A 25,742-nucleotide genomic window follows, 5' to 3' on the forward strand; every position below is an offset into this window, starting at 1 on the left:
AGATTTTCCTCTCTGCCATACCATGGGGTCACCTGTAGGTGGCACCAGTAAAAACAAAAGAATTGCAGAGCAGGATTTATGAAGTTTTTGCCATAATCCTTTTAAATCCTATAAAGAGACTATTATTTGAAAACGAATACAAGGCCCCGTTGTCTCTGCAATAATTTGCTGGAATGAGGCTCCCCTGGCAGAGAGGAATAAGTCCCCCATATCAGTGTACCCCTCACTCCTATAGTTTATACCATATCTGTCTTGTTGTTACTTGCAGGAAATATGAGTCGGTGGATTACCCAGTGCGGGAGAGAATATTTACTGGAGGATCTTTGGATTTGGACACTACAACCAATTATAAAGCTCTAGTGAAGGTGAAGTCCCTGTTCTATGGCTGGGGTTATTCTCTCCTTGCTGACTGCTATATAATAAAATGCACTAGGGGGTTGTTTTCAGTGAGCTCCGCTGTATTAGAGGAATTTGTGTCGCTGAGCTGATATGAAATGTTCTGCTCTTTAAGTCTTATCAAGATCAAATTAAAGAAGCAAGAAAAAGGAACGAGGATCTGGTGAGAGAGAATTCTCACCTCCAAGAGGAGATGGAGAGCAGGTAGGGGGCTGCTTGTGTTGCTCAGTCAGTTGTGGTTGGATGATTGGCAGTATGTTGTCAGTGGAGATCTGTGTCCATGCTTTCCCAATGTCCACAGATTGCGCCACTGGTCTCCGGTTCATGAGATCTACCAACAGTCCATGTTTTCCAGGCCACCTGTGGATCTGTAGAATATTCCAGTAAGGAATTAATGCAGCACATGTTTGAAAATAAGACCGTTCATAATGACTGCACCAGCTTGGTAGTCTGGAAAACATGGACTGTTTGTAGATCTGTAGGACTGGTTTGGCCACCCCTGGTCTCAGGGCTGCAGAGGTCCATCCATGTAGATGTTTTATAGCAAATGTAATACAAGGCAGAGGTAGAAGATAATACTCCACACATCAGACCTAGATCTTTCTTCTGTTTCCTCTGTGATAGGCCGACTGCCCGAGAATTCAAACTGTACAAGCAGCAGATGAGGAAAATGGAGAAAATCCTCCTCCAGAACAATATCCGGTGAGAATCCGTATTGTTCTCCTACACTAGAAGCGCTGCAGGGGTTCCGTGACCATGTATGTCGGTTAAACTGTTTATATCAAAGTAATATTGTTTCACGCTGGGTATCCGGGCAGTGACACGGGCATCCCACGAGGATGATACTACATATATCTTCAGCGGAACCGCGGCACTGTGATAACCACGTTCATTGTGATTTGATTTGATTTTATATTAAGAACCTCATTGGTCTGCTGTTCTCTGATACTCTGTTTCTGTGATAGTGTCCGTGGGGTAACACGAGAGAGGAAGGAAGACGCTCCTGTGCACCCAGCCAGTACAGGTATCCGAGGTGTAGATGGTCTGCCCGCTAGCGAGTGCCAACAACGCCTACAGGTACTGCCTACGATGTGCCATGCTGTGATAGCCAGCCCATATATACACCGGCCTCCTGCAACGTGGCCCTGATTCTGGTTGGCTCAGTAAGCTTTTGCTAGCTGCTTACAGAGCACCAGAGGACGCCCCCCTGCCACTAATTCCCCTTAGAACCATGTGATGAGATGTTTAACAAAAACGCATCCCCCCTCACGTGCCTGCGTGTGCCTGAATGAAGATTGGGCAGGTGGCTAACAGGCATCGGCCTGTCCGCGTACCCATGGGGACACCATAAAACGCTGGACCATCCCCCCCCGTCCCTTCCTACCCACAACGAACGGCCCCCGAGTGTGTAACTCACCAAGGCCATTCGTTGCCGGGATCTGTATCTGCGCTTGTGCACGCGCATACCCCCAAACGTCGTGACGGGGCCGAATTCGGCCCAGTCCGAGTGAACCAGAATGAGGGCCAGTGTACAGTGTCTCTGTCACTTGTGTTTGTGCAGGATGTCTGCAGGGAGCTGAATGTGCAGGATGTGAAAGATCTTATTCCAGTGGCTACTTCTAGATGCCGACAAGCAGAGACCTGCTCCAGGCTGCACAAGGTAAGGGAGCGGCACCACTATAGCACTGTGTACTATTGTGAGGATTCCTCTGGTATGCACTTTATAGACCTGCTCCAGGCTGCACAAGGTAAGGGAGCGGCACCACTGTAGCGCTGTGTACTATTGTGAGGATGACTCTGTTGTGCACATTAGAGACCTGCTCCAGGCTGCACAAGGTAAGGGAGCGGCACCACTATAGCGCTGTGTACTATTGTGAGGATTCCTCTGGTATGCACATTATAGACCTGCTCCAGGCTGCACAAGGTAAGGGAGCGGCACCACTATACCGCTATAGCGCTGTGTACTATTGTGAGGATGACTCTGGTGTGCACATTAGAGACCTGCTCCAGGCTGCACAAGGTAAGGGAGCGGCACCACTATAGCGCTGTGTACTATTGTGAGGATTCCTCTGGTATGCACATTATAGACCTGCTCCAGGCTGCACAAGGTAAGGGAGCGGCACTGATATAGCGCTGTGTACTATTGTGAGGATTCCTCTGGTGTGCACATTCGAGACCTGCTTCAGGCTGCACAAGGTAAGGGAGCGGCACCTCTGTAGCGCTGTGTACTATTGTGAGGATTCCTCTGGTGTGCACATTAGAGACCTGCTCCAGGCTGCACAAGGTAAGGGAGCGGCACCACTATAGCGCTGTGTACTATTGTGAGGATGACTCTGTTGTGCACATTAGAGACCTGCTCCAGGCTGCACAAGGTAAGGGAGCGGCACCACTATAGCGCTGTGTACTATTGTGAGGATTCCTCTGGTATGCACATTAGAGACCTGCTCCAGGCTGCACAAGGTAAGGGAGCGGCACCACTATAGCGCTGTGTACTATTGTGAGGATTCCTCTGGTATGCACATTATAGACCTGCTCCAGGCTGCACAAGGTAAGGGAGCGGCACTGATATAGCGCTGTGTACTATTGTGAGGATTCCTCTGGTGTGCACATTCGAGACCTGCTCCAGGCTGCACAAGGTAAGGGAGCGGCACCACTATAGCGCTGTGTACTATTGTGAGGATTCCTCTGGTGTGCACATTAGAGACCTGCTCCAGGCAGCACAAGGTAAGGGAGCGGCACCACTATAGCGCTGTGTACTATTGTGAGGATGACTCTGGTGTGCACATTAGAGACCTGCTTTAGGCTGCACAAGGTAAGGGAGCGGCACCATTATAGCGCTGTGTACTGTTGTGAGGATGACTGGTGTGCACATTATTGTAGCTGCATTACTAATACACCTATGCACCATAGTGCTGCAGTTGATCAACTTGATCTTTGTTGGTTATATCAGCAAAATCTTTATGTATCATGTGGTACTGTTTTCCAGATCCTCTCTGATATAAGCAAAGTGGTCAGTGGCCCCCGGGCCCCTCAGCTCCTCTATAAACATAATACCTGGATGCGGGAGAACCGAGATGCGGACACCAGCGATGAATCAGATTTTATTCACCTCCTCCCAACTGTAGAGTTATGGGCAGGACAGCTGCTGTCACTACAGGTATGACCGGGCAGGTGCCACCCGTACGTCACCCACACTGCACAGCAGAGCTGGCTCTGGATATACTGGGCATTTATTCCTATAAATCTACCTAGATTCCCACCTCAACACATGGGGGTTATTTCACTTTGTGCCAGATTGTCACTACTTCTGCGTAGTCAGAGAGTTCCTTACACAGCAGGCGCGCCAGCGCATCCACGGGCTCAGGCATGGGCAGATTTTATTTTGCTGAGTGAGATTAGGTTTTTTTTATGAGCAAAGATGGCAAATTTTTGGGTCTCTATATGTTTTATCACATTTGTCATGTGATCTATACAGTCCCGGCGTCCCCTCACTCTCAGGACATGTGTAATACAGACAGTCCCGGTGTCCCCTCACTCTCAGGACACGTGTAATACAGACAGTCCTGGTGTCCCCTCACTCTCAGGACACATGTAATACAGACAGTCTCGGCGTCCCCTCACTCTCAGGACACATGTAATACAGGCAGTCCCGGCGTCCCCTCACTCTCAGGACACATGTAATACAGACAGTCCTGGTGTCCCCTCACTCTCAGGACACATGTAATACAGGCAGTCCCAACGTCCCCTCGCTCTCAGGGCACATGTACAGTAATACAGACAGTCCCAACGTCCCCTCACTCTCAGGACACGTGTAATACAGACAGTCCCGGTGTCCCCTCACTCTCAAGACACGTGTTATATAGAAAGTCCCGGTGTCCCCTTACTCTCAGGACACATGTAATACAGACAGTCCCGGTGTCCCCTCATTGTCATGATTGATGTATCCTATTTATTGGATTATTTTTTTTTTTTTTACTGATTCCATGGAATGGTGATGGAAGCTCTGATTTGGAGGAGGATAGGTGTTGATGAGACATTTTGTCCTCACACTAGTTGGCCACATCACTGTCCCTAGAGCAGATAATAGTCTGCGGAGTGGAACATAATAGTGTTTTGCGAGGGTTTACTCCGGGTTTCTCCCACAATCCACAAACATATAGGTTATTTGACTTCCAACAAAATTAACCCTAAAATGTCTGTGTGCGTGTACATGTGGTAGGGAATATAGATTGTAAGCTCCACTGGGGCAGGGACTGATGTGAGTGGTCAAGTATTCGCTGCGGAATATGTGTGCGCTATATAAGAAACTGTTAATTAATAAATAAATCTGTAAACTCCAATGTTATAATACAGTGTTGGAGAATAACACAATAGTGACTGACCCAGGCCCTCTCTCTTTGGAAGGCCCTACACAGAGTATTGCGGACGCTGAGTCAGAAACTGACCCCCGACCAGCAGTCGAACAGAACACAAGAGCCGTCCGACAGTGTCCGAGTGGAGGAACTTCTGCTCCTTGTGGACACAATGGTGGAAGATGTGGAGAGTAGGAAACAGGTAGTGACCCCTGATCTTTACACCCATCCTCTATCATTTCTCATTGTGTATAGACGCACCATCATTGTGTGGACCGCTGTGTATTCATTCAGAACCTCACTGCAGCATATTGTTTCTCCATCTTTTCAGCAACTTTATACAATGTATTTTCAACTTTTATCCATTTGTTACCGTGTTTCTATATAGTATATGATCTTTCCTGTATCTGTCTGGTTGTTAGTGTTCCTATATAGTGTACTGTACAGGCTGATCTTTCCTGTATCTGGCTGGTTATTACAGTGTTCCTATATAGTGTACTGTACAGGTTGATCTTTCCTGTATCCGGCTGGTTGTTACAATGTTCCTATATAGTGTACTTTACAGGCTGATCTTTCCTGTATCCGGCTGGTTGTTAGTGTTCCTATATAGTGTACTGTACAGGCTGATCGTTCCTGTATCTGGCTGGTTATTAGTGTTCCTACATAGTGTACTGTACAGGCTGATCTTTCCTGTATCCCGCTGGTTGTTAGTGTTCTTAGTGTTCCTACATAGTGTACTGCACAGGCTGTGGTTATTACAGTGTTCCTATATAGTGTACTGCACAGGCTGATCCTTTCCTGTATCCGGCTGGTTGTTACAGTGTTGCTATATAGTGTACTGCACAGGCTGATCTTTCCTGTATCTGGCTGGTTGTTAGTTCCTATATAGTGTACTGCACAGGCTGATCTTTCCTGTATCTGGCTGGTTATTACAGTGTTCCTATATAGTGTACTGTACAGGCTGGTCTTTCCTGTATCCCGCTGGTTGTTACAGAGTTCCTATATAGTGTACTGTACAGGCTGATCTTTCCTGTATCCCGCTGGTTGTTACAGTGTTCCTGTATAGTGTACTGTACAGGCTGATCCTTTCCTGTATCCGGCTGGTTGTTACAGTGTTCCTATATAGTGTACTGCACAGGCTGATCTTTCCTGTATCTGGCTGGTTATTACAGTGTTCCTATATAGGGTACTGTACAGGCTGATCCTTTCCTGTATCTGGCTGGTTGTTACAGTGTTCCTATATAGAGTACTGTACAGGCTGATCCTTTCCTGTATCCGGCTGGTTGTTACAGTGTTCCTATATAGGGTACTGCACAGGCTGATCCTTTCCTGTATCCGGCTGGTTGTTACAGTGTTCCTATATAGGGTACTGTACAGGCTGATCCTTTCCTGTATCCGGCTGGTTGTTACAGTGTTCCTATATAGTGTACTGCACAGGCTGATCCTTTCCTGTATCTGGCTGGTTGTTACAGTGTTCCTATATAGGGTACTGTACAGGCTGATCCTTTCCTGTATCCGGCTGGTTGTTACAGTGTTCCTATATAGGGTACTGTACAGGCTGATCCTTTCCTGTATCCGGCTGGTTGTTACAGTGTTCCTATATAGGGTACTGTACAGGCTGATCCTTTCCTGTATCCGGCTGGTTGTTACAGTGTTCCTATATAGGGTACTGTACAGGCTGATCCTTTCCTGTATCTGGCTGGTTGTTACAGTGTTCCTATATAGCACGGGTGTCAAACACAAGGCCCGCGGGCCAAATCCGGCCCGCCAGACCTTGTCATGTGGCCCGCGCGAGGAGATAGCACGCAGGGCAGTGTGTCCCAGCTCCTGCCTAGACCACCTCCTCTCACCCACCCCACCACGGCCGCCTTACCTGTTCCTCCACTGTCTGCGGCCATGTTCCTGTAGGCACATATGTATGCGGCTACAGAAACATGGCCGCCGGCCTCCACGGCTACGTGGAGGAGGGCCCAGCCGCCTGTTCCCTCTGATGCCCAGCAGTGACAGACACTGGGTGGGGACGTCATGACGATGATGCCGCCCGCCCATACGTCTGTAGAGAAGTAGGAGCAGGCAGGGAAGCTGGACCGGGAGTCGGGGACAGTGTGGCCGCAGCAAGCAGTGAAGAAAAGCTGGAAGCTGCAGCAGCTGCAGGACAGACGGAGAAACAGTAAGTGAGGATGAGGATCACACTCACAATAAAAAATATATATATATCTGCTGTTTCCTGAGGTGTCCCTGTGTATAATAATAATGCCATGACACCACAGGCTGCTCCTCCTGTATAATCATTTATGTGTCATGGCGTTACTTTTATTATATTATACAGGGGGAGCAGTCTGTGGTGTCATGGCATTCATTTTATATTATACAGGGGGAGCAGCCTGTGGTGTCATGGCATTATAATTATACAGGGGAACCTACAGATACAACCGGCCCTTTGAGGGTGACCAAACTGCTGATGCGGCCCCTGATGAATTTGAGTTTGACATCCCTGCTATATAGTGTACTGCACAGGCTGATCCTTTCCTGTATCTGGCTGGTTGTTACAGTGTTCCTATATAGGGTACTGTACAGGCTGATCCTTTCCTGTATCCGGCTGGTTGTTACAGTGTTCCTATATAGGGTACTGTACAGGCTGATCCTTTCCTGTATCCGGCTGGTTGTTACAGTGTTCCTATATAGGGTACTGTACAGGCTGATCCTTTCCTGTATCCGGCTGGTTGTTACAGTGTTCCTATATAGGGTACTGTACAGGCTGATCCTTTCCTGTATCTGGCTGGTTGTTACAGTGTTCCTATATAGGGTACTGTACAGGCTGATCCTTTCCTGTATCCGGCTGGTTGTTATAGTGTACTGTACAGCCCGATCTTTCCTGTATCTGGCTGGTTCTTACAGTGTTCCTATTTAGTGTACTGCACAGGCTGATCTTTCCTGTATCCTGCTGGCTGTTACTTTTGTATAAAGAGCTCATCGGGTGATCAGTGTACAACTTGATCCTTGAGCTGAGTGGAACATTAATTCCTTTTTTCTTGTGTTTTCTTTCTTTTGTCCTCAGGATTCTGCCAGTGTCTCACCTCACACGCTGCAGGCACTGGTCGCCCACTTCCAGAAACTGTTTGATGTTCCATCTGTGATCGGTGTCTATCCACGCATGAATGAAGTGTACAGCAAGCTCGGCGAGATGAGTAACGCCATGAAGAACTTGCGCAGCATCCTCGGTTTAGGTAACGTCGCCCCCGCCCCCTATGGAGTCTTTTCTCTAAGCTGTTGGCTGACCCTCGGTTAACTCACCTTGCCGTTTCTCCTTAGATGAACTGGCCAGCGCAGCCACGTTGGTTAGTGCTGTTTGGGGGCTGTGCAAAGAAGCAGAGGGGCAAAGCCAGAAGCTGCAGCAGATCCTTGGCACTCTGGATATAGACAGGTACAGCAACGTCACTCTCCCAGCTATGCATGCACTGACACAGGTGCTGATAGCTGCCAAAATCCTGACTGCTTTACTTTTTACTTCAGTATAATCAACAAGATCGAGGAACATGAGGAGTTCTTCCCAGCATTTGATGGGTTAATCAAGGAGCTGCTTGATGTTCTAGGTAGGAAATGCGCCTTGTGGGCTTAATATCCACATAGCATAAAAGCGGTTCTTGGCGCAGTTCCCATTCTGCTTACAGATAATAATGTCAGGCCCGGCACAGACAAGGTTATTACACATTATAACTGCTGCCCTTTACCTAAATAGCGGTGGCACTCCCTGCACTGGGGTACCATCTCCAAACTATGCCTCCCCCCAGCTGTTGTGAAACTACAAGTCCCATCATGCCTTGGCACAGTTTTGCTATTGGGGAGTGTTAAAACTGTGGCAGGGCATGCTGGGATGTGTAGTTTCACAACAGCTGGAGGGCCACAGTTTGGACATACCAGGCTAAGAAGAAATGACCACATCAGCCTTTTGGCGATGTGGCCATGCTGTGTCCGGCAGTCTCCAGCGTTTTTATAGAACATTCTACATAAACCTGGTTGTGAATTTACTTATTAATTACCTTTTTTGCAGAAATCGATTATCTAGATGCAATCCTCCCGGAGGTGAAAAGACTAAAAGCACTGGACTCGCATGGACATTAAGCATTTATTTATTTATGTCTTGATTTTATTTTTTTAATAAATTTGTATAAAAACATGGTTGTGAAATCACTTCACTGTGTAGCAAGTGGCTTCTGCCTCCAACCCCCTTCCCCCCCCCCTCCACTGATCATATGTAAGCTGGCTCCTGCTCTTCCCCCTACTTATCATATTGTATGTAAGGCGGTTCTTGCTCGAGCTCATCCCCCCCCCCCCCCTACTGATCATTCCATATGCAAGGCGGCTCCTGCTCCCCCTCATCCCCTACTGATCATTCCATATGCAAGGCGGCTCCTGCTCTCCCTCATCCCCTACTGATCATTCCATATGCAAGGTGGCTCCTGCCCTCCCTCATCCCCTACTGATCATTCCATATGCAAGGCGGCTCCTGCTCCCCCTCATCCCCTACTGATCATTCCATATGCAAGGCGGCTCCTGCTCTCCCTCATCCCCTACTGATCATTCCATATGCAAGGTGGCTCCTGCCCTCCCTCATCCCCTACTGATCATTCCATATGCAAGGCGGCTCCTGCTCCCCCTCATCCCATACTGATCATTCCATATGCAATGCGGCTCCTCGTCTCCCTTATCCCAAACTGATCATATATCATATGCAAGGTGGCTCCTCCTCTCCCTCACTCCCTACTGATCATATATCATATGGAAGGTGGCTCCTGCCCTGCATCATCCTGCATTGTTCATTCAATATGCAAGGAGCGGAGGTAATCGGGAAACCAGATGGGACCAGAAAAAGCGGGTGAAATTATATACCAGTACATTCCACGTTTTGTTATGGAATAAATTAATTTTTCCCCTCAAAATTGTAGACCATGAAAAAAGTTTTTGGGAGATTTTTGCTAATTTATTCAAACTAGAAACAGAATAGATCACATGTACAGAAGTATTCACAGCCTTTGCCATTGAGCTCAGGTGCATCCTGTTTCCACTGATCATTCTTCAGATGTTCCTACAGCTTAATTGGAATCCTGTGGTAAATTCAGTTGATTGGACATCATTTGCAAAGGCGCACACCTGTCTATATAAGGTCCCACACGTGACAGAGCACAAACTAAGCAGTCAAAGGAATTTTCTGAAGATCTCCGAGACAGGATTTCCTCAAGGCACAAATCTGGGGAAGGGTACGGAAAAATATCTGCTGCTTTTGAAGGCCCCAATGAGCACAGTGGCCTCAATCTTCCATAAATGGAATAGGTTCGGAACCACCAGGACTCTGCCTAGAGCTGGTCTGCCATCTAAACTGAGCAATCGGGGGGAGAAGGGCCCTAGTCAGGGAGGTGACCAAGAATAATATGGTCACTCTGTCAGAGCTACAACATTCCTCTGTGGAAAGAGGAGAACCTTCCAGAAGGACAACCATCTCTGCAGCAATCCACCAATCAGGCCTGTATGGTATAGTGGCCAGACAGAAAACACTCCTTAGTAAAGAGCACATCAGCCCACCTGGAGTTTGCCAAAATACACCTGAAGGGCTCTCAGACCATGAGAAACAAAATTCGCTGGTTGGTTCTCCGATGAGGCAAAGATTGAACTCTTTGGTGTGAATACCACGCTCCATGTTTGGAGGAAACCAGGCACCGCTCATCACCAGGCCAATACCACCCCTACAGTGAAGCATGGTGGTGGCAGCATCATACTGTGGGGGTGTTTTTCAGCAGCAAGAACTGGGAGACTAGTCAGGATAGAGGGAAAGATGAATGCAGCAATGTACAGAGACATCCTGGATGAAAACCTGCTCCAGAGCGCACCTGACCTCAGACTGGGGTGACGGATCGTCTTACAGCAGGACAACGACCCTAAGCACACAGCCAAGATATCAAAGGAGCGGCTTCATGACAACTCTGTGAATCCAACTGAACATCTCTGGAGCGATGTGAAAATGGCTGTGCACCGACTCTTCACATCCAACCTGATGGAGCTTGAGAGGTGCTGCAATGGGCAAAAGTGCCGAAAGATCGGTGTGTCGTGCTTGTGCCATCATATTCAAAAATACTCAGGGCTGTAATTGCTACAAAAGGTGCATCAACAAAAGTATTGAGCAAAGGCTGTGAATACTAATGTACATGTGATTTTTTTATTATTATTATTATTATTTTTTTTTTATACATTTGCAAAAATCTCCCAAAAACTTTTTTTCATGTCATTTTGAGCAGGAAAAAAAAATGAATTATTCCATTTTGCAATAAGGCTGTAACAAAAAAAAAAAAAAGTAAATACTTTCCAGATGCACTGTATTACTAACAGGATGAAAAAGGAAGGTTCTAGCAAAACAAAAAAATCCCCAAAAATGTAAAAATGTGCAGGTGTTCTATGTGTGGGTACAGAGCCTCCACCCTAATGCAGTGTGTCTACCTATGCAATGATCAGAGTCTGTTTGCTGCGGCTGCACCCCCATATGACCCTCATGTGTAACCCATCTCCAGAAGAGGAAGGTTATTTGGTATTAATGTAAATGGTCAGCAGCTGATTGTGATATTTCTACAGTGACTGGTCCTTGTCTCCTCCTTCCACGCTCTTCCCTCATAATCACTGTGCCGCCACCTATACCCACACAGGAATACCTGACACCTGTGGCCGCTTCTTTTCAACAGCCAAATACTTTCCAGCTACAGGTCCGACTTATTTCATGTATTGTGTTTTCCATTACCTATTTGATTGTAAGCTCATGTGGCCAGGATTTTTCTCTTCTGGTTTACGACATTGTATGTTTTTATTTCTATCTATCATGATCCCCCTCAATGTGCGATGCTGCATATGTTGTCGATTGATAAAGGACGGTGATAATGGTTATCTCTCGATGTTGATTGGTGCATTTTTCTTCCCTAGCAGCACAAGTGAAGCTTATTGGCTCTTGTTGATTGTGATCTGTGGGGGGGAATTCAATACTGCCACGTGGCTATCCTTACTAATGGGCATCCATTGGAGATATTCAATTGTTGCTCCGATCAGCTGCTCATTAGCATTTTAGGGTTTAGCAGAGCAAAGCAGCTAAATCTGTCTGTTGCCAAGTGGGTGTCTAAATGTTTGGGTTTGGGCACTCAAACTACCAACTTTAAAACATTTTTTTCTCCCAGCTCCCAGGGGCTATAAAAAAAAACGTGTATGTAGGGGTAATGGGCATCTTATCAGAGCAATAATTGAATAGTCGATAGACAGCATTTAGTATAGACTGCCAGCAGGGTGCATGCAGCAGAATTGAATCCCCCCCTATGCGTCCAAAGGGTATAAACGAAAGCATCAATGTGGCAAATTCGAATTTTGGGAGATGGGGTTAAAAATTGAAATATTTAGCCAATATTAATTTATATAGAGCAGTGGTTCCCAAACTTTTTTGCATCAAGGCATGCTAGATGGTCAGAATATTTGTCAAGGCACCCCTAGGGGCAAAGTTTGCTACCGAGAATTTCAGAAAACAATATTAAGTTAAATAAGTTGTGCTTATATGTCATCCTTAGGTCCAGTTACGTGGTGAGGGACAGAATCACTTCTGTTTATCCACATATTTAAAAACTGGAAGCAACAAGCACTGATTTTGCCTATTACATTGACCATAAATAATTTGAATCGGTTCTGAACAACCAAACGGAGGCACCCCTGCAAGTGCTCCGAGGCACCCCAGGGAGCCTAGGCGCACAGTTTGGGAACCACTGATATAGAGGATAATTAACTGTATTAGCTGGTCTGAGAAGCAGCAACCAGGCCTAATATAGTATTTATACATTGATTACTGTACCCTTAACAACTTGTTCATGGTTTTTTTTATGCCAATTTATTTTTAAATTACAATAATGTAATTCTTCCACTACAGTGTTTTTATTGGTTGGTGGGGTGCAGGAGCCTGTGTTTGAGTGTATGTGGGTACATAATGTATTTCATGTATCCCTTATAACTTATATAGCGTTCATTTTAGTACCCTGCATCTTTCATAATCCTTGCAGTTCCTCTATCCTGCCTGTGGTGGTGCTGTCTGATGTGGTGGCTCTAGCGGTCTGGTCTGCATCTCAATACAGACCAGACTGTACTAGTAGCACCAAAGCAGACAGCGACACCCCAGGCGGGCAGGGGGAACTGCATGTATTTTGAAAGGTGAAGGGTGCTAAAATGAACGCTACCTTATACACATGGAATGAAGGTCATAGAATATTTTAAAGATTTGTGTGCAGGGAATAAAGGTTGCCTACATCTAGGAAAGTAATTTGTGTTTCATATACCCCTTGACCCATCTAAGACCAACGGTGTCACTATTTCAGTCACGCTCAAAATTTTGGGTATTTTTGGAGCATTTCAGAATGTTGGGGTATGGGAGACTGAGAGGGGTATTCAATCCCGGGCAAATCTTTTTGGGGCGAATTCAACTCTCCCTATTCAATCCCGGTGCTGATTTTTCATCTGGTGAAAACGGCTTGCCTGGGATTGAATATCCCCTTAACCTGTGTTACTCTATACTTTATATCCAACTATATTTCCCATTCTATTTTTCTGCAAGGAAACAAGGAAAAATTTTTAATTAAAATAATTTTATTAAGGAACATTCCGGAGTGCAAACAGCAGATTTGGTCATTTGCGAATAAATAAGATCAGTGCCTTTTAAATGAATAAATAAGAACAGATTTGGAGGATGAGCGAATGGTTTGTACATGGTCACACTGTGGATCTGTATGAGGCTTTATATAATACATTTTTCTTTTAGAAAATAAATACATTACAGCCACAAACATTTGTGGTTTTGACAAAATAAGAGAATAATATATATTTATATTGCAAAAGTTAGTTACAAATTTACATATTTACATAGGCCGAGGAGCTGGCGGGTGATGTAGATGCTGGATCAGGGATTTGGCCGTCCGTTGGCCGTCAGCTCGAACCTGGAAACGCACAGGATGATCGGTTAAAGATCCGAAGATGAAATGTACAGTACACAGAGTGGGGTATGGGTCATTGGGTCAAAAGGTTGACTTGCTAAAAGGTCGATAGATTTTTTGTGTTTGTGGACACGGACACCATGTAAATGTACCGTCTTCCCCTTTTATGGCTCATTGCTTTGGGTACGGTGCCTCGCTACCTTGGCACACTATTATTCTCCCTATAAGCCCAATGGGATGTTAAAGTATGAACAAGTCCTCAAAAAAAATCATGAAAAACGCACATCAACCCTTTTCACGTGTTGACCTTTTGCCCATGTCGGGCTAATGACCTCATACCCACAGAGTAGAAGATGTGTAACAAAAGATATTACCATTCTGTGAATCCCTGGTCTACATCTTCGGTCGCTAGATCCACCAGTATCTGTGGGACAAGAAGGAGGATGAGTAAGACGCAACCATAGTGGAGTTGCCTGGATACAGCCTCATATGGTCATTATGCTGCTGGAGAATGAGATCTGAAGGGTTATGGGTTGGACCATAGCAGAAGAACTCTTGCTGCAGGAGGCCAATGACCATGACCATCCGCTGATGAGTCTCATTGGGTCCTGTCTCTCCAAATAATACTGTAATTATTTTTAGGATTGTGGCCGTCACTTTCCACTCATCCCTCGGTTTGGACACTCACCTTCCCCATTTCTTTCCGCTCATGTGACCCAAATGGTCTGTTGTTCTTCACTGCGATGTCCAGCATCCTCTTCTTCGCATCGTCCAGAGAAACCATGAACTCGAACCTGGCAGACAGAGGAAGCGGTCACTCAAGGGTATGACTTCCTAGCACCGCGGTGGCACGGAGTCAGTAGAGCTCATTTATGAGGCAGGGTAGAAGGGCACCAACCATTTCATCTCCACAAAAGGACATAGATGTTCTGCCAGTTCCGAGCTGGGAGCTTATGCAGATGGCATCTACTCATATAATGATGGGTTCTGCGCCTTCTAGTTACACATCAATACAGGAGGGCATTTTATTTATTGTTTTTCCCAATGTAGGAAAAAAAAAATACATCTTTTAAGACCTCTGTCCTCTCCCATAAAAGTCTGAAGCTGCCTTCGTAACAGTGGTCCTCTCCGCTTATCTCCACTGGTGTCTTCCCCTCTACATTTATGTATCTTTCCTCCATTAGCCTTCCTCTCTAACTGCTGGCCCATTCCTCTGCTTCCAAAATTATTGAATGACTTCACTCATTGACCTTCTTCAGTCAAGCTTCCTCTGTCAGCTACAGAAATTGTCCTGCACCAGAGTGACCAATGACCTGCGCGTAGCTATGCCAAAGGGCCGACTGTCGCGTTACTTCATCTCATCATATACCTCACACCATTCACTCCTTTGTCCTTTGTGACACAGCCCTCTCATGGCACACCTTCTAGCTCTTCAGTGCCTCTACTTAAAGTTCCTGCTCCCCTTCCTCAAAGCCTTGCATCTGCCCCTCTACTGCGTTTGCACCTCCTTGGCCATAGAACCCATGCCCTCATTCTGCCTTCACTACACCAACACCACATTACACCCAAAGCTACCTTTCCTCCATTGAAATATCACCTTGGTTCCTATGCTGTGTTCAGCTGCTTCTATGCTATCTCCACAGGATAACTCAATACTTGCTCGTACATCATGTCCTACTAATGCCATTACCCCTCACCACATTGTTCTCCTAGAAGACAATGCGCCCTTCTTCCTATTACCCATGTTCGTTGTCTTGGTATCACCTGCCACTCCCTTAGCTTCACCATCCAAACCTAATACATCACACCGTCTCATTCACCTCATTCTCCTGAACATTGGCAGTACACCCTTTATCATTGTAGCCTACCCTTAATTGGCCTTCTCTTCCACAACCTATCCTCAATGTTGTGCTCATCTACTCTTCATCTCTTGCTTCCCCACCCTGTAAGTTCCTTCATGGGATCTCCATTCAGACCAAGTTCCTCACCGGCACAGCCATTGCTAATGCTTCCTCGACCTTGTCACAAGACTCATATTTTTAGATGTCCAATTGAATCCCAATTTGTATTTCAACTTCAGTTTCATACCACTCCACTGTCTATAATATCTATCTGCAGTCTCTAAATCATACTTGCCTACTTATGAAATCTAGTTTCAGGGAGATTATAGTTGGTAATATAATTTTGTACAGTGCCCCATTGAGGGGGCGTGTCATGCTCCACCCAAAGGGCGGGTCTAGTTCCATATATGGAGAGATTGTGAAAAGAGATTGCGAACGTGGCACCTAGAAGCGCGGGTGTGTACTGCTACATCTGGGAGGAATCTTGTAAAATTACTTAAATCCAAATGTAGATGAGCCCCAAAGCAGTAAGTAAGAGATACTATACCTGGTAAAGTGCTGGGAAATGGTGCTGATGATTCAATGTAAATGTATCTATCTCTCATTCCTTTTTTCCACAAACATGTAACAGTGTAATGTGGGCTATGTGACATGAGGGAGATTGCTAGACTAATGAGGGAGAGAGAGAGATTGCTGCTATGTCAGGGAGTCTCCTAAAGAATGCAGGAGGGGAGGTAACTATGATGTAACAGTGTAATGTGGGCTAGGTGACAAGGGGGAGATTGCTACACTAATGAGGGAGAGAGGGAGATTGCTGATATTTCAGGGAGTCTCCTGCAGAATGCAGAAGGGGAGGTAACTATGCTCTAAATGCAGCCTCAATCCAGTACTCACTTTTCATTATAGATAGGATTAAGAGTCTTCTTCTTTATGGTTGTCTTCCTGCGGCTGGCCCACCTCCGGTCAGGGAGCAGGTATATCCTCACGTAGGGATCCGCTCCGTTACTTGAGCACTGGATCAGATTCCTTGACCAGAAAGAGTGAAGTAGTTTTAGTTACTTTATTTAGATTACAGTCACTTTATGGGAAACTAGATCAACCTTATCCAAGGGCTGCATGAAGACTTTTTAAATCCCCCCCCCAAACCCTCTCTCCACCACATTTACCTGCAGCCGTTGATTGATACAAAGAGGCAGCGTCGCAAGGAGGCGTATCTCACAGAGATGCTGATCTCTCCAGACACCACACCGGGTATCCTGGAAAATATTGAACATTGCAGGTCATTGGGGGGGGTCTTATCGCAACTTAGGGGGGAAATAGAAGACCTCTACAGTAACACATGGTGCATCTGGTTATGGGGACGCACCTAGAATCATCGTTTAGGTCAAACACGGAGGAAGCCACAGAGTTGAGTGAGATCAGGCTGGGGGCAATTCTGTGCAAGTGTCTTAGGTTGGGAGTACGGGGAACGGAGTTGGTACCAGTGCTCGTGGAACTCTGGTCAAGTGATGGTTTCTGCTCAGTCGGCACGTGGTTGACCCGCTGTACACTGCTGCCGGAGCTCTCCTTCCGCAACAGCCTGTTCTGCGGAACGCTGTGGATCTGGCTCTGCTGGGCTTCATGCTGCTTGTGAGGCTTGCCATGGTGCTTTTCCTTTTCCTGATGGGCCCGTCTGATGGAGACAGGACCTTGTTTCAAGGAGTTGATTCCAGCGTAGACACTCTCCGGGTCCGGTTCCTCTATGTGCATAACCTAGGAACAAAGGGAGATATTCTTTTATTGCTATAGTTTCTTGAATTAGATGTGTTTGGATTCGGATGCAGTCATATGGGTCAATTAACTAAGATGGGATGTTGCCCAATCAGATTCTACTTAATTATTCTCCACCTAGAAGATAATAGAGACCACAAAGGGTTAGGGCCACAGAGACCAGATGGTTAGAGCTAAGCTTCGGGATGGAAGATTACAGTTATGCACGGCGGGGGGAGGGTTTAGCTATACCGCCGGAACTTCTAAAGAATGAGATGGGAGGCATCAGGACGTCCATCATTGAACCAGGAAGATACCGCTGGGGCAGCTAAACCAAGTCACCACTAGACCACCAGGAACACACTTTTGACATTCTACATGACAAATGTCGCCATGGTCAACACTGACAGGCCAAGCATGTCGACAAAATAAGCCACCTTCTTTTGAAATAACACAATTTAGCATTGAAGTATAAGTTGCAACTCTGCATTCTTAGTAATACCAGACATTGTTACTGGGGTAAGTCAGAGTGGACACCCCAACAATACAGGTGTATGGGAACATTGCTTACCCTCAGGACAATCTTCATCTTGATGAAACTGTTGGGCCCGGAGTTAGTAAGCTGGAATCTCTGGTCCACAGTCAGATCGCTGCTGGCGAGGAGACGATGGAAAGGAATGTCCAGCATCCCCAGCGCACACTGTCTGTCATTGTCCTTCACCTGCAGATACAATGACATCATGGGGGGGTCACTGCTAAATCACAGCACTTTCTAAAACCATCTCATGACTGATGATAAATCCTCCATAGCAAAAGGTATGTCCACAGGTGCTGGTCTGCAGAATCCCAACTACAGGGGTTGATCTGCGGGATCCCGGCTACGGCGGCTGATCGGAGGAATCCCGGCTACGGCGGCTGATCGGGGGAATCCCGGCTACGGCGGCTGATCGGGGGAATCCCGGCTACGGCGGCTGATCGGGGGAATCCCGGCTACGGCGGCTGATCGGGGGAATCCCGGCTTCGGCGGCTGATCGGGGGAATCCCGGCTTCGGCGGCTGATCGGGGGAACCCCGGCTTCGGCGCCTGATCGGGGGAATCCCGGCTACGGCGGCTGATCGGGGGAACCCCGGCTACAGGGGCTGACCTGCGGGAACCCCGGCTTCGGCGGCTGATCAGGGGAACCCCGGCTTCGGCGGCTGATCAGGGGAACCCCGGCTTCGGCGGCTGATCAGGGTAACCCCGGCTTCGGCGGCTGACCTGCGGGAACCCCGGCTACAGGGGCTGCCCTGCGGGAACTCCGGCTACAGGGGCTGACCTGCGGGAACCCTGGCTACAGGGGCTGACCTGCGGGAACCCCGGCTACAGGGGCTGACCTGCGGGAACCCCGGCTACAGGGGCTGACCTGCGGGAACCCCGGCTACAGGGGCTGCCCTGCGGGAACTCCGGCTACAGGGGCTGACCTGCGGGAACCCTGGCTACAGGGGCTGACCTGCGGGAACCCCGGCTACAGGGGCTGACCTGCGGGAACCCCGGCTACAGGGGCTGACCTGCGGGAACCCCGGCTACAGGGGCTGACCTGCGGGATCACGGCTTCAGGGGATGACCTGGGGAATCCCGGCTACAGCGGATGACCTGGGGGATCCCAGCACCGGGCGGCTGACCTGGGGAATCCCAGCTAAAGTGGAACATTGGAGATTGGAGCGAGAGCAACACTACAGCTCCACCCACCGGCTCAGCCAGTAACGTGGTGAAAACATTTAATGTATTAAATATACAATAAACCAAATAAGGGGATCTCTTATTATTAATGATGAATAAAATATTTGAATATGACAGTGTTGTGTCCACCATGTCTTACCTCCAGGTGCATATGCTGCATGTGGACGTCCTGTATAAAGAACGCAAATGCTTGTTCCCAGACGGGGTCCTTGGTAGCTGAGCACGTCTGAGGAAGGACGAATACAACAGAATTACATGCAGATCTATGTGCATGATTCAGGATCTCTCCTGTGATCAGAATTCCAACAAACGGGTCAATACTTATAACCTGTCCTGCCCCTTACCTTGCTCTTCACCGACTTCTTACCCACACAAATGGTGACGTACGAGCTGGGCTCTTTATTGCTCTGCAAAGTATAACAGGAGGAGAAGAGAACTGTAAGGAGAAGCAATTATACTGACGCGCTGCATTAAGATCTGTGCCGGATGGTGGAAAAAACGTAGATGCTTTTTAAAGGGGCAATTATTTACAAGGCATGGTTTTACCTTGTAAGTGATTGCCCCTTTTAAAAAAAAATGTGTCTGTCCGGCATCCCGCCGATGATTTTTGTGCACACTTTGGAATATATTTGATGTCTCTGATTCCAGTTTCCTCCTTTCTATATTAAAAGGGATGCCTGATACAGGTAAACATTCCGACTGACCTTGTGTGTGGCTCGTTACCACCCCGAGCGACCGCTTACCTTCGGGAATGTTGTGTAGCGCTGTTTTCTAGCGGTGTATTCGTTGTTGGAATACTCCAAATGATTTTTCTACAACATAAATGACAGAACAGTTCCAGCTCAGGGACACGTTCAGGAAATAAGGTTGATCATTACCATTTGTGCTCACATGAGAATTCTGGCTAGAAATAGTGTTACATTGTTGTACATGTTGTAACATTGTGAACCCTAGGGGCGAAATGTAGCAAGAAATCACTTGCGATTTTTTGGTAACGGGAACATGCAATTAAGAAAATAATAATTTTTAAGCAAAGGTATGATTACTTAGTAGCGGGAGGTTGCATTTTATTTTTAAGTAACTCTTGCTACTAAATAATAACACCTTTGCTAAGAGCCCGGGGCTAATTATTGCCCCCACCCCCCAGCACAAGTCGGTCTTGGTTTCCCAAATACGGGGGAAAGAATTGTTGGGGTTTCCCCGTATCTAAAAAACCAGCACCGGAGAAAACTTGTGTGGATCGCTCTATTTTATACTCCGTACACCATAACATTATATCACCATGTATTTCTCTCCTGCCCCCCCCCCCCCCGTTTCTATTATGCTAATGAGTATATGGTGGGCGTGGTTTAGTCACAATACAATGACAAAATAAAATACATATTTACGAAGAATACAGGACTGTGAAATGTCTATTTTCTTAAGACCGCAAAAAAAACCTTTTTGTAACAAAAAGGAGATTTTTTTTTCAATGTCAATTTTTTGCATGATAATAAAATGCTGTCATTTGTATAATGTATAATATCATATCCAAGCGCCGCACTGTATAAGAACAGGAGATGTCACCTACCGGCAAACCGCTGGCGCTGTCCAAATACACAATCACCATCGCGGTGGACAAACCGCTATTCCCCTAATGGAGAGAGACAGCAACCAACCATCAGTAATTAATAACATAACACATCATAATTACTGTTACTGTAACGCTTGCTGTATCCTTGGTACTATGGGACCGATTCAGACCTTGTAGCAAAACTGCGAATGCGCAGCCTTGATGATTATCTATGCAAGGTCTCCCTGTTCGCAGGATGATTGACAGCCGGCCAGGTACCCAGTTTCTTCTGGAAATGACCTGGACAACACAGACAGGCCCGGCCATTGGGTGGGAGAGACGCTGATATCATCCCAGTGCCGGCAGCACCACCCACCTGTATAATCCTGCTGCGGGTACACTGGGGACGGGAGCTATGCCAGCAGCACCACCCACTTGTATAGTCCTGCTGCAGGTACACTGGGGGTGGGACCTGTGCCGGCAGCACCACCCACTTGTATAATCCCGCTGCGGGTACACTGGGGGTGGGACATGTGCCGGCAGCACTTCCCACTTGTATAATCCCGCTGCGGGTACACTGGGGGCGGGACCTGTGCCGGCAGCACCATCCACTTGTATAATCCCGCTGCGGGTACACTGGGGGCGGGACCTGTGCCAGCAGCACCACCCACTTGTATAGTCCTACTGCGGGTACACTGGGGACGGGAGCTGTGCCAGCAGCACCACCCACTTGTATAATCCCGCTGCGGGTACACTGGGGGTGGGACCTGTGCCAGCAGCACCACCCACTTGTATAATCCCGCTGCGGGTACACTGGGGGTGGGACCTGTGCCGGCAGCACCACCCACTTGTATAATCCCGCTGCGGGTACACTGGGGGTGGGACCTGTGCCGGCAGCACTTCCCACTTGTATAATCCCACTATGGGTACACTGGGGGTAGGACCTGTACTTGCAGCACCCCACACCTAAATAATCCTGCTGCGGCTACACGGGGGGCGGGACCTGTGCCGGCAGCACTTCCCACTTGTATAATCCCGCTGCAGGTACACTGGGGGCGGGACCTGTGCCGGCAGCACTTCCCACTTGTATAATCCCGCTGCAGGTACACTGGGGGTGGGACCTGTGCTGGTGGCACTCCCCCACTTGTATAATCCCACTGGGGGTAGGACTAGTGCTGGCAGCACCCCCCACTTCTATACAATGCATGGAAACGGCGACATCCACAGAACAGAATATGAAACCTTTGTCTGTGGAGCATCACAGCCGCTTCATTAATTTACACTAATATTCCAAGCTCATTAGCGCCAAACGACAATGAATATAGATTAGTATATAACCTGCTGCATCCTGGGAAATGTGCCTGTGCCCTCCAGGATCTCTGACCCAAACACTGACATATGGACATCTTACCTCGCTTAGCTTTTCCTGTGTCGCAAGGAGCGAGTGCCACTCCAGTTTCAGATGGACCAACCCGCTGGCCACATCGCAGAGCGGAAACCACTGTGCGGGGAGAAGAAACAGCTGGTGAGCGATCGCTACAACATTACACCAGGATCCCTACGGCACCTGGCGTGACCCACTTTGCAGAATCGCGCGCACTATTTTGGGGTGTATAGGTCAGGAGCAAATACACTCTATGATGACGTGTAGGTGCATATACAGATCCAGAGGTGCACCACTCGGAATAATCCGGAAGTCTGGATAATATACGGTAATGGGATGCCACTATCGCCCCTTCTAAGACTGTGTGATTTATAAAACAATTAAGGGTAGTTATCCGGCACGGTTCCCATATAAAGTACCCGGAATATATGAAAAATACTTGGATAGATTTTGCAGGATAAGAAGTCTGGTGATCAACACAAAACAACCTGAGCTGACAATCTGACATATTCCTGGGCTTTCTGGTTTATGCCGCACCCCACACCTAGATATAGCAATAGGGACCCCCCAATACACAGAGAAGCCTTGATGACAGCTTGGGGGATAATTCATATAATTGCGCACATATATGTAACCAAGATTCCTGAACTCTATTACTATGTAGTATTTATATGGGTGCCGGATGGGATCCCAACAGGCAATCACCCGACGTCGGGATACCGACTGTCAAAACACCGACAGCCGGGTTCCCGACGGGCGTCGGCTATTTTCCCTCGTGGGGGTCCACGACCCCCATAGAGGGAGAATAAAACAGCCCGCAAGGGGCTTTGTTGCACTCGCCATGCTGTCTGGGTCCGGCCAGTCGGGATCCCGATGTTGGGATAATGACTGTCGTGATCCCGATTGTCGGACCCCTATACCACACCCATTTATATCTGGTTACTGGTGTCACTCGGTGTGCTGGGGAAACCACATATTTTTCTCGTATTCATGAGAGGTACCGGAATGTGAGGAGATGTTAGTTACATGTGAATGATGTGACAAGCAGGACCAGATATAGGGCGGGATGCTCTAAACCAAAAATGCGGTAAAAACCCAGTTGTCAGGGTTTTTACTGCATTTCTGTATGCTCTATTGCCCCTCCGTAGTGTCCTAGCTGTGGGCTTGTTACCGTAGAGCTGTGTGAGGGATCCCTCCCAGCATGCCCTGCAGCCAGACCGGGCACTCTGCGTATGCGCAGACGGACTCTCGGGTCTCAGACCCGGAAGTTCAGCACCGGAGCTGCATCCCAAGGGACATGTTAGTGCATATGCGATTACCAAGAATTACCTGGCGATGCAGGGCGGCGGATGTTAGAGCATCTCACCCATAGACCAGAAAAATCAAATATTACTGTCTGTAGGGTGACATTATTACCTCGTCCACCACCCGATCCTTCATGACGCTCTCCAGATTGATGACCAGGCTACAGAATACAAGAAACATACATTACATATTAGTAGTGAGTCCTATCTAAGGGAGTGCAATGAGGGCTGACTGAGGGCCCATGTGGCGACACATACCCTGGCTGTGGTCACTACCGATGTGTCCTCGTACAACTCTATTGGCATGCCAGGTTGCGTGAGAATCTTACAGCGATGGGTGTCTTTATTTGCCAAAAATGTACTGAGGCTGGATGTATGAGGTATAACACGCTGCACATTGTACTGAGGCTGGATGTATGAGGTATATCACGCTGCACGGTGTACTGAGGCTGGATGTGTGAGGTATATCACGCTGCACGGTGTACTGAGGCTGGATGTATGAGGTATATCCAGGGCCGGCCTTAGGCACAGGCAAACTAGGCAGTTGCCTAGGGCATTTGGAATGCCTAGGGGCATCAGCAGCTTCTGCTGATTTAAATGATATGCAGCATGCCTATATTCTGTGTGTGAGTGAGGCTGTATCTGCATATGAAATAGTGTATTCATGGAAATCACTGTAACATAGCATTCCATATGCAGGTACAGCCACAGTTGCACACAGAATATAGCCATGCCACATATCATTTTAATCATCGGAAGCTCCTTGTGTGTGCTGGTCATAACAATGCAAATAAGACGAATTTTCAGCAAAAAAGGCACCCAACGTTAGCAGAACTGGCCAGGAGTTGCATGGCCTATTGAGGCAAGATGTATGAGGAAACATCTGTATCCAAGCAGAGGCAGAGGTCACAGTGTTAGCGGCTGTGCGAGTGCTGTCTGCGGGTGGGTTGGTTGTGCAATAGTGTTCGGCATATGTGTAAGGGGCATTATGTGTGTCATGTATAAATTCATTAATAATGTGCGACATATGTGTAACAGGCATTATGTGTGTCATGTGTATAAGGGCATTAATAATGTGCAACATATATGTAAGGGGCATTATGTGTGTCATTATGTGTATGAAGGGCATTAATAAAGGTTGGCATAATGTGTAAGGGGCATTATGGTTATAAGGACATTAATAATGTGTGTCATGTGTAAGGGGCATTACTGTGTGGTATTATCAGGGGTGCCGAGAGAAAGGGGTAGGGGGTACAAATTACCCAGGCCAAAGTCTGATGGGAGGGCCCAGTGGGGGCCCCGGGCCCCCTCCCCTTAAGTGACAGCAGCTGCAGCTCTTCTCCTCTGCCCAGCACACACTGCTTTGTGCTGGGTTGCAGTGTGGCCATGGAGGTGGTTAAAATACAATATTTTCTCAGTATTTTTTTCTAAGGGTATAATGTGAGAAGTAATGTACATAAGGTAAAGTGGTACTACTGTGTGATGTAACGTGAATAAGGGACACCATCGCATGATATAATGTGAATAAAGTGGCACTACTGTGTGGCATAATTTGAATTGGGGGTAAAATTGTGTGGCCATGCCCCTTCCCAGCGGTGCTAGGGGGCACCAGCCAAAATCTTGCCTAGGGCGTCATTTAGACTAGGGCCGGCTCTGGGTATATCACACTGCATGGTGTACTGAGGCTGGATGTATGAGGTATATCACACTGCACGGTGTACTGAGGCTGGATGTATGAGGTATATCACACTGCACGGTGTACTGAGGCTGGATGTATGAGGTATATCACGCCATACCCTCCAACTGTACCGGATTTGCCGGTACAGTACCGTTTTTTAACGGTCTGTACCGGCAAATAAAACATGTACCGAATGTACCGGTTTTTGTGCCCAAAGCCGACTCCCCCAGGCTGTCAGTGGTGCGCCAAGCACCCGACACACCCAGGCTTGCCAAGCACCCGTTCCAAAGGGTGCATTCATTGCGGGTACCGACTCCCGGACCAGCATATGCGGCGTCGTCATGATGTCATGACGCACACAGGGGACACAGGACTCCTGGCGCGTGAAGTGCAGCAGAGATAGCTGCTTTAGGCTGAGGACTCCCGGACCAGCGTGTGGCCGCGGCGAGTCATAACATCATGACGCGTCGCGCACAGGGGACAGGACCCAGGACTCCCTGAGCGAAGAGAAAGCTGCTTCAATCAGCTATCACTGACTGCACACAGCGTGGAATACAGCGGCCGCGGGACCCGGGTCATCAGGTGCGGCCGGCGGAGGCTGGAGTTAATAGGTCAAACTTTTTTTTAAATTAATCTCTTCTCATTCTAGTTACGTGCTGCAGCTCAGTCCTATGACATGTGATGGCTGCTGACATATCAAATAATGCGTTTATTTTCAATCTTCTGCCTACAATATTATGAATAATCTGAAATGTAAAAAAAAAGATT

The 25,742-nt window shown here is 47.5% G+C and overlaps 2 protein-coding genes across 2 annotated transcripts in view; one reads left to right on the forward strand and one right to left on the reverse strand.

Annotated features, from left to right (window-relative positions):
- CEP70 (centrosomal protein 70) overlaps nucleotides 1–8,972 on the forward strand; it is a 21,925-nt gene extending 12,953 nt beyond the window's left edge. Inside the window, exons 8-18 of the mRNA XM_083154326.1 lie at nucleotides 269–365; nucleotides 512–600; nucleotides 1,021–1,098; nucleotides 1,362–1,473; nucleotides 1,958–2,056; nucleotides 3,383–3,553; nucleotides 4,801–4,950; nucleotides 7,807–7,975; nucleotides 8,061–8,172; nucleotides 8,262–8,341; nucleotides 8,800–8,972. Coding sequence (XP_083010452.1) covers nucleotides 269–365; nucleotides 512–600; nucleotides 1,021–1,098; nucleotides 1,362–1,473; nucleotides 1,958–2,056; nucleotides 3,383–3,553; nucleotides 4,801–4,950; nucleotides 7,807–7,975; nucleotides 8,061–8,172; nucleotides 8,262–8,341; nucleotides 8,800–8,870 — 1,228 coding nt within the window. The 3' untranslated portion in view covers nucleotides 8,871–8,972. The remainder of the gene's footprint in view (nucleotides 1–268; nucleotides 366–511; nucleotides 601–1,020; nucleotides 1,099–1,361; nucleotides 1,474–1,957; nucleotides 2,057–3,382; nucleotides 3,554–4,800; nucleotides 4,951–7,806; nucleotides 7,976–8,060; nucleotides 8,173–8,261; nucleotides 8,342–8,799) is intronic.
- Nucleotides 8,973–13,422: 4,450 nt separating this feature from the next.
- Nucleotides 13,423–25,742, reverse strand: part of ESYT3 (extended synaptotagmin 3) — a 66,117-nt gene continuing 53,797 nt past the window's right edge. Inside the window, exons 11-23 of the mRNA XM_083154329.1 lie at nucleotides 23,409–23,457; nucleotides 22,020–22,109; nucleotides 20,627–20,689; nucleotides 19,800–19,868; nucleotides 19,401–19,463; nucleotides 19,196–19,282; nucleotides 17,909–18,058; nucleotides 16,955–17,340; nucleotides 16,755–16,844; nucleotides 16,483–16,614; nucleotides 14,436–14,541; nucleotides 14,122–14,171; nucleotides 13,423–13,750 (exon numbers count right to left, since the gene is read on the reverse strand). Coding sequence (XP_083010455.1) covers nucleotides 13,714–13,750; nucleotides 14,122–14,171; nucleotides 14,436–14,541; nucleotides 16,483–16,614; nucleotides 16,755–16,844; nucleotides 16,955–17,340; nucleotides 17,909–18,058; nucleotides 19,196–19,282; nucleotides 19,401–19,463; nucleotides 19,800–19,868; nucleotides 20,627–20,689; nucleotides 22,020–22,109; nucleotides 23,409–23,457 — 1,372 coding nt within the window. The 3' untranslated portion in view covers nucleotides 13,423–13,713. The remainder of the gene's footprint in view (nucleotides 13,751–14,121; nucleotides 14,172–14,435; nucleotides 14,542–16,482; nucleotides 16,615–16,754; nucleotides 16,845–16,954; nucleotides 17,341–17,908; nucleotides 18,059–19,195; nucleotides 19,283–19,400; nucleotides 19,464–19,799; nucleotides 19,869–20,626; nucleotides 20,690–22,019; nucleotides 22,110–23,408; nucleotides 23,458–25,742) is intronic.

The sequence above is a fragment of the Crinia signifera genome, chromosome 7, assembly GCF_055691185.1.
Source record: "Crinia signifera chromosome 7, ASM5569118v1, whole genome shotgun sequence".
NCBI classification, from domain to species: domain Eukaryota; kingdom Metazoa; phylum Chordata; class Amphibia; order Anura; family Myobatrachidae; genus Crinia; species Crinia signifera.